At 42.0% G+C, this 17,117-nt stretch overlaps 2 protein-coding genes and 2 long non-coding RNA genes across 4 annotated transcripts in view; 1 reads left to right on the plus strand and 3 right to left on the minus strand.

Annotated features, from left to right (window-relative positions):
• Nucleotides 1–12: 12 nt before the first annotated feature.
• On the minus strand, nt 13–2,254 carry LOC136486149 (uncharacterized). Its single transcript, XM_066482951.1, has 2 exons — nt 2,095–2,254; nt 13–1,880 (listed from the first exon to the last, which is right to left on the minus strand). The coding sequence occupies exon 2, from the start codon at nt 1,772–1,774 to the stop codon at nt 131–133; it is 1,644 nt and encodes a 547-aa protein (XP_066339048.1). The 5' UTR covers nt 1,775–1,880; nt 2,095–2,254; the 3' UTR covers nt 13–130.
• Nucleotides 2,255–10,452: 8,198 nt separating this feature from the next.
• LOC136487569 (uncharacterized) lies at nt 10,453–14,907 on the minus strand. The gene is made up of 3 exons (XR_010767298.1): nt 14,627–14,907; nt 13,968–14,074; nt 10,453–11,087 (listed from the first exon to the last, which is right to left on the minus strand). It is a non-coding gene; the product is annotated as an uncharacterized lncRNA (long non-coding RNA).
• LOC136486676 (uncharacterized) lies at nt 12,481–13,232 on the minus strand. Its single transcript, XR_010766912.1, has 4 exons — nt 13,130–13,232; nt 12,976–13,059; nt 12,696–12,860; nt 12,481–12,614 (listed from the first exon to the last, which is right to left on the minus strand). It is a non-coding gene; the product is annotated as an uncharacterized lncRNA (long non-coding RNA).
• Nucleotides 14,908–16,228: 1,321 nt separating the features above from the next.
• LOC136487913 (receptor-like protein kinase HERK 1) overlaps nt 16,229–17,117 on the plus strand; it is a 1,778-nt gene continuing 889 nt past the window's right edge. The window contains exon 1 of the mRNA XM_066484999.1: nt 16,229–17,107. Within this exon, the coding sequence (XP_066341096.1) occupies nt 16,229–17,107 (879 nt within the window). The remainder of the gene's footprint in view (nt 17,108–17,117) is intronic.

The following is a 17,117-nucleotide window of genomic DNA, read 5'->3' on the forward strand; positions in this document are numbered from 1 at the left end:
ATCACGTCAGCAGACACAAAGTTTGAACTTCAAATTAATCTTGAACCTTTTCATACACAAGTGACAAACACTGGCAACAAGCACACGCCATCACACAGACATTTGGTATCAGCAGGTATGCACTGAATATTTAGAACATAGACCACCAACTTCTTCTTGTGTCTACATGTGTCGTAGTGGTAGTCTGGGATCTACGGCACAATTGCCTTCTAACATTGCCAACTGGGTTGGTGAAGCACAAAACTAGAGCTAAACTGACAAGACTTACAACTGGAGCTGCTGCAATAAATAGCCATCTATGACGCCCATGTGCTCCATTTGGCTGCTGTGCAGTAGGAACAGCATGTTCACGTGTATTAGTCTCTTCCATTGCATCACCACCTGTATTAGAACTTCCATCAACCTCAGGCTCATAAGTTTCTTCAACAACTTCCTGCGGATGGCTACGCTCCACCCAATGGATACCTCCCTCATTGACTGTGGCATGCTTGGACCTCTCATATTCCGGGTCATCTGTAGGAAGCTCGTAACGACAAACTGGGCATGTATTCCTAGAGCTAAGCCATGGCAAGATGCAAGATGAATGATATAGATGCATGCATGGTAGCTGTTTTGCTACAGTGGTGACAGGCATATCATCTTTGCAGACTGGACAGGTTACACCACCGTTTATCTCATAGCTTTTGGAGATGACCACAGATGAAAGATTTTCAATGAAAGATGCCGCTGCAGGTGGAGCTCCTCTTCTGGAATTGTTATCCTCAGCAAACTGCTCGAGAAGCATTTCAAACTGTCTTGCATCAACATAATCTCCAGGATTCCCAATAAAAACTCTCCTGATTTCTCGCCCTTCCATGTCGGCTCTCAGATCAGTCCTGTTCACTCCTTGGCTTCCAGCTGTTCTCCAAGTCCACGCAGCACCTTCAGCTTCCTGCTCATTCAATCCACTCGGGGCGATATCATGCCATTGCTGCCGGCGCTCCTGCATGGTGTCATCTGCTTCATCCAAATCAGACTCTTCTGACTGCTCATCCTCATCATCATCTTCAGGATCATCCGAATCCCACTGGTATATTCCAGCATTCATAGGATCAATATCTGTATCCGTGTTCATGTAGCTCTCGTTGTCAAGCTGAATGACAATTTCCCTCCCAACCATGGCGTGGCGATCAACAGAAGCATCCGATTCCCCACCCTCGTCACCAAAACTGATGTTCGACTCAATCTCACCAAACACAGAATCAGCGTAACTCAGAGCATCACTCTCGTCATCTGAAGTGTGCCATCTCTGGGACCGGCTCGGCGTAGAGCTATAAGACGCGTGCTGGCGCGGCGGAACCGTCGGAGAATCAGCATCCACCTCATGACCCTGCCTAGCCAAATTGATCAGCTGGGAGAACTGCTGCGGGAAAGCATCCTCCTCCGTGGGAGGCTCGTGCCCTGTCACCCTGGAGGACCTCTGCCTTCGCCATCTTCTCTGCCGGTTAGTCCTGGGAGTCTCGTCCCTGTTGCTGTTGCTGTCACTAAGCACGGTCATCTTGCACTCCCTGCATATGGCTAAAGCTTCGAAGCTGTCGGTGACCTCGGCGTCCAGAGTGAAAGGCCGCGTGCAGACCAGGCACTGCACGTCTGGCTGAGCGGCGAGGAGCTCGTAGCTGCCGTAGTGCCTTTGCTGGTCAGACATGGATATCTGGTTCTTTGAAATCCGAGAATACCCTTTTGTATCTATCAGTGTGCCAGGGAAAGGAGGGAATATGCGATCGAGTTCATACATGAACTGGACTCCAAGGAAGCAGATCTGTCCGCTGGACAGGACAGGTCAGGACATCCGGATCAGGTGCCCGTGATATGCATCAGTAAACACGCGCGCATATGTAAACCTGCCAACGAAAGGAATGGAAGTGATTGGTTAATCAGACGGTACAGAGATCAAGCCAGATTAATACACGCGCGAACTAATGGAACTAGCAGACAAGGAGTTTGAGCAGGTGAGGGAAGATCAAGATTTGAGGGGGGAATGGAATAGAAGAACTATAGAAGTAAAACAGTAATCCTAGGGTGGGGAATCTAGAGAGGGAGGGGAAGTTTCCTCACCATGAACCTCGATCCGGACGGGAGAGGCCTCGCGAATCGATCCTGGCGAAGCTGCGTGCGAAGACTAGGACGGATGGGGAAGACGAAGACGGATTGGGGGGAGAGAGGTGTGGAGGTGGTTGGGTTCTCCGCTCCTGAGATTTGTCAGATGGCTTCTCCTCCTTTCTCTGCTCGCCTCGGTAGAGACGGACGGAGAAGAAGAGACTGGAGAGATGGATTCATCAGATGTTGGCCTGGCCCGCTCGTGTAGTGGGCCTATGTGCTCCAGCCCAGACCAGCCCAGGCTGCACAAGTCGTGGTCGGGTTGATTTGATTCGTGGAGCCAGGCCCAGACACGCATTCCCTGGCCTCTTCTCTCGTTCTCGATTCATTTGGTGTGCAGGCTCAACTCCCACGCAGGATTCCAGCCCCCGTGGGCGTGACGAAGATAAATGTTGATGCCGCACTATCTAAGAATTCTTGTATTGCGACGGTGGCGGCGATAGCAAGGAACGAGACAGGCACTTTTCTGGGAGCGTCTGCAGTTGTGATGAGAGGTGTTTCAGACCATGAGACGGTGGAAGCGTTGGCTCGCAGGGAAGGTTTAGCACTTACAAGCGACCTCATGCCACGGAAGGTCATGATTGCTACCAACGAGATTTTTTTAACACTTTTTATAAATTAATTTTAAATCTAACACTGTTTTTTTTTCAAAACTAATACTTTTTGCCGCGCCTATTGCCATGGCGCGGCGAAACATCTGTGCCGCGCCATGCATGGTGGCGCGGCGAGAGGATGACATGGCGTCGTCGTGGCAGGGTCTGCCGCGCCACCCATCTTGGCGCGGCTGTGACGCGCCAGCGCTGGTGGCGTGGTAAGGCCTAGTAAAAGCCCACGACGCCCCCACTGCGCCCGCCCTCGCCCTCGACCCCAACGCACGCAGCCGCCCCTTAGTTAAAGTTAGAAAAAATGAGCTTAAAGACAAATTGAATAAAGATTGGGGGTAGTGTGACGGAAGTATCTTCTTTTTGTTTGATTGATCGAAGATCCGATCCGTTGACCACAGACGTGAGGCCTTGACTAAGAGCCGAAAAGGACACGTCATGGATACTCATTTTCAATCCTCCGACCCTACGTACGTCAGTCGTCATACGTTAGTAATTAAATTGGTGTACATATATAGCTTAAAAGTCTGTTTGGTTGAGTTGTGAGCGGTGAAAAAAAAAACTGTTGTGAACCATGAGCTATAAAAAAAGTTATTGTTAATTATATGTTGTGAAAGACTGTAGAAAACTGTTTGGTTAAAATAAATATAAAGCTTATCTTCTCTCTATCTTTCTTGAAACAAATATGATATATCTTTTTATTTCCACCTATTTTGAAAAATCAAAAGCCAAAAATCAGTACTATACCAACGAACATGTGTGGCCGTTTTGCAAACCATGCGAGCGGACCTTGCCTTGTCATCAGTCAGTTGTCCCATGCTGCTCTTTTGTCCGCCTACCGCTCCACGAGTTGTAGCGGGACTACTGCGGGAGCGTCACATCCACATCCACGTGCATGTGGAAAGGGATATGAGTAGTAATTAAGAGTATTTTGTAGTACTCCTACATAATCATCATGACTTTGGTTTTTTTTTTGTGAATCCTACATACACTAATCATGACTTCATGAGACAGTAGACCAGCCATTCTAAATGCATGCATGGTTAGGTGAAGAAATCCAGGCATCCGGCAAAAGGCACCCAAAACGGTCAGTGCAGAATCTTCTTTTAGAGAGGAGATTAACTTAATATATATTGATACAAAGCCGGCCGGGGTTACCAATTCAAAAGCGAACCACAAACACACTAACAAACTGACAGAGAGATCTAAATGGCTACTACATCCGGAAGCATATATGATACACATAATCTGTCACTATCAGTGTAGGCGCGCAACTGACATTTTTCCCAGCAAAGGAACGGAATTTTCTTTCACTGACATTTAGTTAGTACATCACGTAGGCTTACAAATCGAAGGATAAAAGTGCCTGAAATAACGTAGAATTTTCTTTAAGAATTTCGGTACCTGTTCACGGCCGAAAAAAAGTGGTAAAACGGAAGAAAAAAAATTCCTCTGTCATCAGTCAGTGTATTGGTAGCCGTGTACTCCCGTTTGCTGAGCACCAACGCCGCCCGGTCTAAGCAGATGGCCTCTGGCTGCGCGCTGCGTCGTGTCGTGCGTGTATCCAAGTGCTTTTTGAGTCGAGCCAACATCTTTTGTACTACTATCATATACTTACTCCGTTCTAAGAAAAACAATTCTCAATTCCTGAAGAGACTCAGATAATTTTAAATTTTTGATCAATTTTACATAAAAACTAATATTTTTATATCAAATAAGTATCATTAGATTAATTTATATAATATATATTTTTCTAGTAGCTAGTCTATAAAATAAAAAGTTTGACTGGTCTTAAATTTAGAATTATATTCTTTAGAGATGAAAGGAGTAGTACAGTAGTACCTTTCAAACGTTCTCTTCTGCACTAAATGGCCAAAAAGTATATATAAACCTGAAAACACCTACTATCTATGTTCCTTTTTAAGTGTCACTGTGGTATTTATGCTGATCAAATTCTATTAAGTTCGACTAAGTTTGTAGAAAATATTTGCAATATTTATATATCCAAATAAGTTTAATGAAAAATAGATTTAATGATCTGTCTAATGATACTAATTATGTACTATAAATACTTATATTTTTTATATATTTGGTCAAAGTTAAGTATGTTTGACTTCTCGGGAGGTGAGCACGATAGTTAAAAAGGGATGGAGGGAGTATCCTATTAGACCAATAGCTCAAGGCAACACGCGACCTCACGCATGGCCACACCCATGTCGTGAATCCAATCCTAGCACATCCTCAACAGTATGAGTAGTTACCAACTCACGCACGGCCACACCCATGTCATGAATCCAATCGTAGCACATCCTCAATAGTATGAGTAGTTACTAACTCTATTTCTCCCTTCGTTCCAAATTATAAGTTATTTTAATTTTTTGGAGAGTCCAAACATCTCAATTTTAACTAAATTTATATAATAAAATAATAGCATATATGATACAAATAAGTATCCTTAGATCATTAATTATATTTTCGTACTGTACAAATTTGATGTCATAAATTTTTATAATTTTCTCTATAATTTTGGTCAAACGTGAAATGTTTTGACTCTCCAAGAAAGTTAAAGTAACTTATAATTTAGGACGGAGGAGCAGAAGATAAAGCACCTTGGGGATCGAACCGTACTTTTTTTTCCCAATGCGGAACCCTGCGTGTTGGGAAGGTGATGTGCCCCTCACACAGTCCTGGATAGATGAAACAAAAAGGCACATTAATTTTTTTTGTGTAGTGAGCTCAGATAGTGTACACCCCCCCCCCCCCCCCCCCCCTCTCTCTCTCCTTGAAACCTCAATGAAGCCAAACATGCGTTGGGCCTTCTTTTTTTAGGAGAGCTTCATCATTGTTGTCACCTCACCACTCGTAGTACAAGTAGAAAACAAAATAATATAAAACACTATACAAGCTTTCCCGGGCCGCATTTTTTATATTTTTGCCTTCTTCCTCAGGCCTATCATTAGAAAGCAATAACCGAATTCAAAGATCACACATGTATGATGGATATCACATAAAATAATGAGTAACTGAGTCTAACAAAATTAAGCAACCAATATATATACACTCGCAGTACATATGACAGCCTTAGATGAGCAGCACTGAATTAAGAGAGAATTTCCTATTTAACATCAAAAGATAGAGTAGTGCCCTTTGAGACCCTGAAAGATAATCCGTGCCTTTTTTACACCCAGTGTAACTTTATGCCCCATATAGGTTGTTGGGTCCATCAAGTCATTTTGTTAGGCAAGTCTCAATGGGTTTCATCAGAGTTTCATGGGCATTAAATATGCTGATGTGGCACCATATTGATGAAGAGAGAGATAATAACAGTTTCATCGGAGTAGAGAGAGTTTCACGAGGATAAAACTCTTCTGCACTGTTTTCAAAATATGGATGTATTGAAAACTAGGACATGAAACCTCCACTAAGACTGGCCCACGTAACTTCAAGTTTTCCTAGACTAAAATGCCCCTAGACCTCTCTTTTTTTTACACATGGATTATCTTTCAGGATCACAAAGGGCTCTATCCTTTGATGTCAAATGGAGAATTCTCTCCTGAATTAAATTCAGGCATCCCCATCTCCCATCTGCCGTCGTTTGCCATATAATAAAATCTTGATGCTAGGCTAAATATATATATAGTAGTACTAGTACGTAGCCGCCTACCTAATTGCTTCTCCATATATATAGATAGGAGTCAACAACATGATCAATACATAAAGACCATAAAATAAATCAGAAGATGTTCGTAGTACCTATATATTTAATTTGACATGTGCAAAGGATGAAAGAACTGATGAGAAATGAAATACACCATGACCTATATGTTTGGTACTTTGGTGGTAGGAGGAGGATCGGAATGAAACAGATCGTAGCTAGAGCTTCTTTTTATAATATTCTGATGACTAGTAGCAGAAGTAGGTAGCCAACTTTGCGGAGATCGATATTCCTCCTGCCCTCTTCCGTCATTTTATGGGGGCAAAGGCGCCTTATTATTAATATAGTTATTAGCTCTCCATCGGGACATGTAGTTATATATACGCACACACGTATTGTTCTACAGTTGGCCATACATGGAATAACTTATTCTGTGGTCATCTTGAGTTATGACAATTATTGTACTAATTTACAAGATTAGTGAAACTTTCTCCTAAGTGATTTACTATAATATTATGATAAATATCATCATGAATTATAGTAACGTATGTATCGTAAATGTATACTCACTTTATCGTAAATTAGTACAGTACAGAAATTATTGTAAATCAAAGTGGTTGTAGAATAAGTTTTTCTCTATGGCTGGCCATAGATTAGCCTGACCCCCTCGCTCTCTATATATAATTTCTCCTTCGTTCTTCATCACAGTACAAGGAGGGAGAACAATATATTTATATTATACTACTATATATATAATAAAGCAATGAAGAACACATATATGTCCTCTCCGATCCTCGCTCCAATTGCGCTTGAATGGATGGAGGTGCATATTTTCGGGCGCGCGGGCTCACTTTGGCTACGCGCATTCGACATGATGATACTCAAGAGTCTAACACCAATGCAAGCTTGCTGAATAGTGCACATGATATCGATGAGAATTGTTCGATCAGATGGTCAACTCGGTCTTCCAGCACATGCAGCTGCGCGCAGATCTAGTAATTACGTACTAGTACTACTTACTACGTATTTAACCAAGCAATAAGCAACGCGGCTACTACATCGAACGCGAATCGTACGATCGAGAGACGGCTACTTTGCTGGTTTGAACTCTGGAGTGCTGTACCAGCAGCTCGCAGCATTATCCCCACACTCCCCTCCCCAGAGCGTCGGCACTGGGGGCCCGCAGCTCCGTGACTCCGTACGGCATGATGCGAGACCGCCGCCGCAAAGCCCGCAAAAAGCAGTCGGCTGCACCGAATTTTTTACTATTTAGCTCTTTTTTTAAAAGTTTCTCTCAAATAGACTCCTGGCGGAAAGAATTTCAGAAATGGATCCTTGGCTCGGCGCCAGAGTGACTGGCGCCGAGCTCGGCGCCACGGTCATTGGCGCCGAGATCCTGGGCATGGGAAAATGGCCTGCCAGGGGCTCGGCGCCAGAGTGACTGGCGCCGAGACACCTGCATTTAACCCAGCCTGCACTTCTTCCCCGAGCTGAATTTTGGCTAAGTCTCTAAATTTACCGTGAGATGGATATATTAAATTTTGACTAAGTCTTTAAATTTACCATGAGATGGACATGCTGAAATTTGTGGGACAGACATATGCAAAAATGGCTAAGTCTGAATTTTTGCTATGACTTGGAGACTAGAATTTTACCATGACTTGGACATTGACAAACTTAAAATTTTACTATGATTTGGATATTGAGAAATGTGGCTAACTCTAGAGTTTTACACTGATTTCAGGCTTAACAAATTTCATGGTAAAAATTCAGGCTTAACAAATTTCAGCATGTCCATCTCATGGTAAATTTAGGGACTTAGCCAAAATTCTAAGTTACCGGTGATTGTGAGGTAGGGTGAAGTGGCGAGAAAAAAACCCGAGACGGAGGAGAAATAAGAGGAAGAACGCTCGGAGAAGAAGTGCAGGCTGGGTTAAATGCAGGTGTCTCGGCGCCAGTCACTCTGGCGCCGAGCCCTTGGCAGGCCATTTTCCCGTGCCCAGGACCTCGGCGCCAGTCATTCTGGCGCCGAGCCAAGGGTCCATTTCTAGAATTCTTTTCTTCAGGGGTCTATTTGAAAGAAACTTTCGAAAAAGGATCAAATAATAAAAAATTCGGTCGGCTGGATGCATGCCGCACGTGGCCGCCACAGCCTCCCACGACTGAGTGAGGCCCCCGGCCTACCTCTGCTCTGATCCATAGCATAGCAGGACCCCGGCCTTTTCTTCCAGAGCTCCTGTAGTCGCAGGACCTCTTTCCTTCATTCACGCACATCCGGTTCAGAGCCCGCCCACTCGCTTTCATTTTGTCTTTCCTGCTATCTCCTCCTGCCGCCTCCACTTCTTCTCTGCTGCCTCAGCGTCGCCGGCGACCTCGCCGGCAGCGGTGCCGTCAAAGCAATTCGCGCGAGCTATACCTGGACTGGACCTCCGCTGGCTGTTTGCCTGTTTCCTGGACTGACTGGCCGCTCGGAATCGGATCCGCATCTTCTCCTCACTTCTCTGGTGAGTAAGCCTAGCTTTCTGCTTGGGTCGGTTGATTTAAGCTACCTTGCATTGGGGACATCTTTTATTTTTTTTCCCGTCAATATATAGTAAGGCTTCGTCGTTAAGTGTATGTGTGTAATAATAAGGGCTTCATTGTTTAGATAAACCTATTTTCTCCATGCTGGTTTCTCACTCTCCAATCCATATCTATTTATTTGGAGAGGGCTTTATTTATTTGGAGAGGGAGAACCTAATAAGAATATATAGATCTATCCAAAAAAAAAAGCCCAAAGATTTCGTCTGCCAAATGTGCATAAAAAACCAAGGGAGAACCAAAACCGAATTGGGTTCATCCACTTCCCCCACCTGTTCCCCTTCCATCTTTGGGATTAACCCCAGGATATGTTCATTTCCTTTGACACCGACCCTTAGATTGGCTTGGTTTGGCTACTCCTATAGCCTACACATTTTTTAAAAGTAAGGGCAAGACCAATCCAAAATCCATCTCTAAAATTCCAAAAAAAATCAGAAAAAAACTTGACATTCGAGAAATCAGAAAATTCATCTCTATTTTTTTTTAAAAAAATAAACATCCCAAGAGGAAGAGCAATTCAAAAGTCATCCCTGAATAGGTTAAAAAATATCATTAAAAGAGCAAGATCAATCCAAAAATATCATAACAAATGGTATGATGTAGTTGCATATGCATAGTAAAAATCAGAAGCAGCTCGTGGCTAAGTACATAATTTCAGTGTTGAATCACAAATTAATTGGTACATGTGCCTTTCAAATGTGAGTATTTGCATGTCTAAATAATTATTTACACTTGTAACACTACTGATTGTCCATTGGCTTGTTATTATCAACCACTTTTTTACATTGTTTGCCATATATTATACATGTTTTACATTGTGAAGCAAATGAACCTAAACACACTACACTATATAAACCAAACCAGATCTCAAAACTAAGACTTAGACAAACTATTCAAAGTAAGCCTTCTTTTTCTACTTGGCCAGACATGCAAATACTACTCACATTTGAAAGGCAAAGTAAGTAGAGAAGCAAATGAACCTAAACACACTACACTATATAAACAAACCAGATCTCAAAACTAAGACTTAGACAAACTATTCAAAGTAAGCCTTCTTTTTCTACTTGGCCAGACATGCAAATACTCACATTTGAAAGGCAAAGTAAGCAGTGAAGCAAATGAACCTAAACACACTATACTATATAAACCAAACCAGATCTCAAAACTAAGACTTAGACAAACTATTCAAAGTAAGCCTTCTTTAACTACTTGGCCATCTAGGACCCTCTGATTTTTACATACCGCACCCCCCCCCCCCCTTTAGGGCTACTTTGGCAACATGTGACAGATTTGCCCTGGGTAGTTAGCCCCCCACGGGGATTTATGCGGCTTGCTATTTCCCTGGGGCCGTTCCCCCTTCTCTGACGCCGTTTGGAAGCAAGATCAAAAGAGGCCAGGGTGTGTTACGTACTTACGTCCGCATGTCTGTGTCAATCTCAAGCCGCTTTGTGCTTATGTGTCAGGCTAACATAGTAGAACTATATTGATTGAGTTTGCTTGTTGTAATCTATAAATTGCACAATGTTCTGAACTCCAAATAAAAACTTAGTAAGTTCACAAAAATATTCTAAAAACAAAAAGAAAGAAACATACAAAATATGCTGATATTTTAAATTATCTTTCCTTTCTATGAGATACAAACGTCCATATAACTATTAAAAATACTTCCCCATCCTGAATACATCAATTCCTAGAATTGTCTTAAGTTAAAATTTTTAATATTTGACTGAATTTATAGAAAAAATTATAAAACCAAACGAGCACATTATAAAAATATATTTCATAGTGTAACTAATAATACTAATTTAGTGTCATAATTCTTAACACTCTTTTATATAAATTTGATCAAATTTAAAAAAAATTACTTAAAGACAACTCTAGGAATTGATTTATTCATGGAGAGAGAGAGTAGCTCTAGATGAACTGATGAGTAACATCTCAGCCGAATAAATACAACTTAGTTCTAATGCTAACTCAAGAAGGCAGCACAAACTTTAATAACTTATGAATAAATTTGCAAGTTATTTTCAACAATTGCACGTGTCTTCAGCTTTTAGGTTGACCTCCAGTTTCAAATACCAAGATGTTGCCGACCTTCTGGTGCTCCCTGTTGGCTGTTGCGAACCAAAAAAAATTGTTAGTGAAATAATCATTAATTTGTCATGCATAATCTATCACGTCAGACACGCTGGACAAAGCATGTGTAAACAAAACAAGAAACCATACTAACATCATGTACCAATGAGATATTCCCCAGATCGATGAAAGCATCCTCACAAGAAAAAAAATAGAAACATATGTCTTGCAGGTCATGGACTCATGATAAAGTGCAAATTAAACAGGCTTTGGAAAGCAAAAAAAAAAAAAAAACATAAAGATGCTAACAAAAATCAGGAATACATGACTCTTCACACCACTGTTATCTTGTCAGAATCTTACCCAAGCAAAACTGTGGTCCCTTTATTATCAATGTACTCTCTTTTCACATGCATCTCTTCTATTCTGCTACTGATTCAAAAGTGATGATTACTAGAAGAAACTAAAGATTGAAGACTGCTATTAAAAAGCAAAACTTACAACTGAATTTAAGTTTAGTCAGCATCCTTGATCCTTCTATTGGTTATCATCAACAGTTGTGCTATATACGTATGATGTACACTACAAGGCAATAAACCAATCATGATGGTCTACCATATATAGAAAATGATTAAAAAATATTTTTTGAACAACCCAGTCTCTAGAAATATCAAGCCAAACACATTGATGACTAGTAACTGACAGCCAATCGATATAGCAAGTATTGCCCAAAAGGGAAAATTTGATCAGTTAACAGTTTGATGACTAAACTGTCAGAGTCTAGAAAAAATGATCAATCCATAGAGTTTAATTAAATAATGCTATACTAATGGTGACTAACTAATGCGCAATCTGAAAGGATATGCACATAATGGACTCGTTAAAAATCCATTAACATTAAGGTAAAGGTTTTCTGGGTGGTGATGGAAACACCAATGACAAATGGATGAGATTACTATGGAGAAATTGAATGGGCTAAATTCGCTTAAATTCAAAAACAATCTAAAACAAAACAGTAAGATTCATAGAGCAAGAAGGGGCTAAGAGGAATGGAAACTGAAGCAGTAGCAGGAAATTCTTCTTAGCCCCTTCCTACGAAAACCAAGGAAAAGAAAAGCCAATAAGATAAAGCCAGCCTTTTCACATATATATGAACCAGAAAATGCTACATGCTTAATCACAAAACAGCACAATTGCAAACATATCCAACTATCTCAGAAGACAAGCTCGATGCAAGGGTCAACTTGTAAGCAATGAATAAATTTCGATAGAACATAAACTAATTTACGATAGAACATAAACTAATTGCTCGCTGAATCGGCTAGACACAAGAATAAATTTTTTTGCAAAACCCAACCTGCATACTTATGAGCATGAATAAAATTCACCAAGGTAATCTTTCTAATCGGGTAGACATGAATCACAGATTTCACAAAAATCACCGAACAATATCACAAGTAAATCAAGCAAGAATACAAAGCCATGAGGTACTAGATATCCCAATCCTTTTCACAGCCACCAAACAAGAATGATAGGCCCCTTGTTTCAGGCATGTGGTGTGGGCCCTGGATAATGCAGATGTGATGAACGTTAGTGTTTCCGAAGGCCGCACATTTTGCAGGAAAAAAGCCAGAAGAAATACTCACTCTACTCTCTCCTTCCATGGCTTCGTTAAGCGCTTGCCGTTCAACCAAGAGCATGGGTATCTGCTGGTCCAGTTTCATGTTCATCCCCTCATAGTAGTCTCTGATAGAATGGCCCCAGAATGGATGGGCTCGGTACTCTATCAAGCCACTCCTGTTCGTTGGGATCTACAGAAACACAAAAAGAATGAGTTTCTTGCACTGACAAACTGTAGAAATACTAATGCACATGCAGTTTATCAGTCTGCAGTGCAGATCATTCAGGTTCCAGAGGAAGCCTTACAAACTAAAGGCAGACGTCACATTTTGGATGATGCAGCTCCTTGTAGCACAACTTGTGGTATGGATCTGTACCCAGCAAGGTGAACTGGAAAACAAGAAGATCAATCGACAGTCATAGCTGTTGGCAAGTGCAAGCTGTTGTTCAAATAATATACCTGCATACAATGACTGCAGCTGCGTTTTTCTTCTCAATTCAAACATTGCCTCCACCAGCAATGCCTCCACTGATACCACTGCAAGTAAGCACAAGGAAAATACTGTAGATTCTAACTGATAAGCCGGCTGATAAGTTTAAGCGAACAGGCCTAACACATGCATCTCTTCTATTCTGCTACCTGATTCAAAAGTGAGGATTGCTAGAAGAAACTAAAGACTGCAGATGCTATTAAAAAGCAAAACTTACAACTGAATTTAAGTTTAGTCAGCATCCTTGATCCTTCTATTGGTGATTGTCAACAGTTGTGCTATATACATATGATGTACACTACAAGGCAATAAACCAATCATGATGGTCTACCATATATAGAAAACAATTAAAAAAGAATTTTTGAACAACCCAGTCTCTAGAAATATCAAGCCAAACACATTGATGACTAGTAACTGACAGCCAATCCATAGGGCAAGTATTGCCCAAAAGGGAAAAATTGATCGGTTAACAGTTTGATGCCTAAACTCTGTCACAATCTAGAAAAAATGATCAATCCATAGAGTTTAATTAAATAATGCTATACTAATAGTGTCTGACTAACTGACTCCTGCGCAATCTAGTTTCCTTTGTCAGCTAAGCTGAAAGGATATGTAAAAATTCGTTAACATTAAGGTAAAGGTTTTGTGGGCCATAATGAAAGGCTGTGAACACTCCCTCTGTACAAATGGATGAGGTTGCTATGAGGAAATTGAAGGGGCCAAATTCAATTAAATTAAAAAACAATCTAAAATGAAACAGTAAGATTCATAAAGCAAGAAGGGGCTAAGAAGAATGGACTAGCTTACCAATTGATAGATCATGTTGTTTTCTGGAATTGAAAATTGAAACAGTAGCAGGAAATTCTTCTTGGCCCCTTCTCGCTTTACCAGGAGCGATCTAATAATTTTAGACCCTATAATTATTCCAAAAGTTGAAATTGGTGAGTCACCTAGGCAACGGATCCAGAGAAGGGTTCAGAGGTTGAAAGGTTACAAGAGTTAATAGAGAGACTTTGTAAATACATAAGGCAAAACTACACATCGATCATCCTATGTACGTATTTGTACCCTTTGTCTAGCAAGTTTACACATCGATCTAAAATAGCACAATTGCAAACATATCCAACTATCTCAGAAGACAAGCTCGATGCAAGAGTCAACTTGTAAGCAATGAATAAATTTACGATAGAACATAAACTAATTTACGATAGAACATAAACTAATTGTTCGCTCAATCGGCTAGACACAAGAATCACAAATTTTGCAATACCCAACCTGCATACTTATGAGCATGAATAAAATTCACCAGGGAAATCTTTCTAGTCGGGTAGACATGAATCACATATTTCGCAAAAATCACCGCACAATATCACAAGAAAATAAAGCAAGAATACAAAGTCACGAGGTACCAGATATCCCAATCCTTTTCACAGCCACCAAACAAGAATGATAGGGTGCATGCTCACCACGCTTCGATTGAATGAGGTATGGAGATAGGCTCGGTGGCACGATGCTTCTCCCAGGACGCAGGAGTATGGAGGAGGATGCGGCAGCTCGGCGGCCCCAGGATCTACGAGATTTTGCCGTGCTAGGAGGACGAGGCTGAGCCGCTGAGGTGGAGGTGCTGCTCCGAGATGTGGATCTTGTGGCGGCAGCGACACGGTCGCGATTCGCGAGAGATGCATCGCCGGGCACCGGGAGATGCACGCCAGTTGCTGGCCACCGGGAGATGCGCGCCAGGAGCGATGCGCCGGCCATGAGCTGCCGAAGGTGATGGCGACAGTGGTGGCGGCGGCCGCCGCCTCGTGGGTCGCGAGAGCGACGAGGTCAGGGAAGGGGAAACGCTCCCGGCCTCATGACTCGTGGATTTCTTCCGCGTGGAAAACGAAGGGAAACGGGCTTCTGGCCCCGAGTGGATGGGCTTCCAAAGAGCGCAATAGATTGGCGCAGGGAAAGCCACCGCGTGGTTTCTCGACCCGGGAAATTCGCGGGGAACCCTCCGGGATCCCCTGCTGCCAAAGTAGCCCTTACAAAGTTCCCTCCAAGACCCCATTACATGCAAGCAAGAATTTTACTCCTGGTACATAGGACTCTACACTCAATTCCTAAATAGTACACATCTCTCTTAAGTCCTAGTCAAAGTAGGATTTGAGTCACCATACAACAATACATGTGACCCAAAACACATTGTAGCTTGATCAGATGACCATAAACACTGGTTGCTGCAAAGTGCTCAAAAACCCCCTTACATTGTTTGTAACTAGCAATCTAGCATTCAGAACAAGAAAACAGACAGAAAGATCAAAGATGAAAGCAAGGGATACAAACCTTTTTCACGGCATGCCTCTCTAGGTTAGGAGACTACAGCAGAAATCTCTCCAAACAACCTTTGAGTTTGCTACTTCACCCACATCATGTTAGCTGAGCATACAATTGACATCCAAGCTTCTCTAGTTGTCAAATACTAGGAATTGATCTAATTCCTTATCTAACTTTGCCCCAAAATTACAAACAATAGGTAATTGAGCAATTAAAAACCATTGTAGTTCGACTAGTCATGCAATAAGTCAGGGATTCTTGTGTATTGTTCTTTTTTATCATTAAGTACTTTCTATGCAACTATATCAACCCTTTGGGTTGATCCACTTTATGTATTACAATGCATGAGGTATACATGAAAGATTACAGCACATGTGTCATCACAATGAGATCACAATACTGATAGCTATTCTATATTGTCAGATAGGCTACAATAATGGCTGGATGCACTATCACGATTGATCTGGCCATGAATACAACAATCAATGACTTCCATGTTTAACAGCCCAAAATCTCCAGTCCAAATTACCATTTGAACTTTCTTCCATCACTAAATCACGAACCCCTGCATAGTTGATCTAGTTGGGTCCATTATATGTCACTTTTATTCAATATGATCCTTGCGGGCCTACTTATTAGCCTAGTACGTAGGCCGTCTTCTCTTTCTTTTACTAATTCCACCTCAGCATCGTCATCATTACTTTAACTCAGGTTAACATCACGTACTTGAACTCAGGTTATATACCATCATGGTTCACTTGTTTGAGAAAATCAAGGGAGCTGCTAGGCGAAAGGGAAAGGCTCCGGAAAATAATTGGCCTTGTTCATTTCCTTTCCATGTGCTCCAACAAGCAACAAACAATTTTGACGAGGAACGGGTCATTGGAGTTGGAGGTTTTGGAGACGTTTACATGGGAGTGTTAAAGTGTGGTACCAAGGTTGCCGTGAAACGGAAGAAGATGGCATCTTGGCAAGGTCAGAAGGAGTTCCGAGCGGAGATTGACATGTTAGCAAGGCTGAAAGACCCCAATTTGGTTGATCTGATTGGGTACTGTGATGAAGAGAATGAAATGATCTTGGTTTACGAATACATGGAAAATGGGACTCTAAAGAGCCATCTCTATGGCTCTGATAAACCCTCCCTCAATTGGCCGGAGCGGCTGGAGGCTTGTGTGGGAGCAGCGAGGGGACTGCACTATCTTCATACTAGTTCTGAGAAGGGCATTATCCACCGTGACGTCAAGTCTGAAAACATCTTGCTTGGTGAGAACCTCTGTGCCAAGATTGCTGACTTTGGGCTATCCAAGGATGGTCCTGAGTTGAACGAAACTCATGTCATCACTCAAGTGAAGGGCACCCCTGGGTATCTTGACCCTGAATACTATGATACGCTGCAGCTGACCCAGAAGTCTGATGTCTACTCTTTCGGTGTTGTCTTGCTCGAGGTCCTATGTGGCAGACCAGCGATTGACCAAAAACTTCCCAAGGACAAGGTGAACTTGGCACGGTGGGTAACGGGAATAATGCTGAAGAATGACCAGCTGGAGCAAATCGTTGATCAGAAAATTGTAGGCACAATCAGCCCACATCCTCTGATGATATTTTGCAGCATTGCGTTGAAGTGCCTGGCAGAAAATA

The sequence above is a fragment of the Miscanthus floridulus genome, chromosome 10 (genome assembly GCF_019320115.1).
Source record: "Miscanthus floridulus cultivar M001 chromosome 10, ASM1932011v1, whole genome shotgun sequence".
Taxonomy (NCBI): Eukaryota; Viridiplantae; Streptophyta; class Magnoliopsida; order Poales; family Poaceae; genus Miscanthus; species Miscanthus floridulus.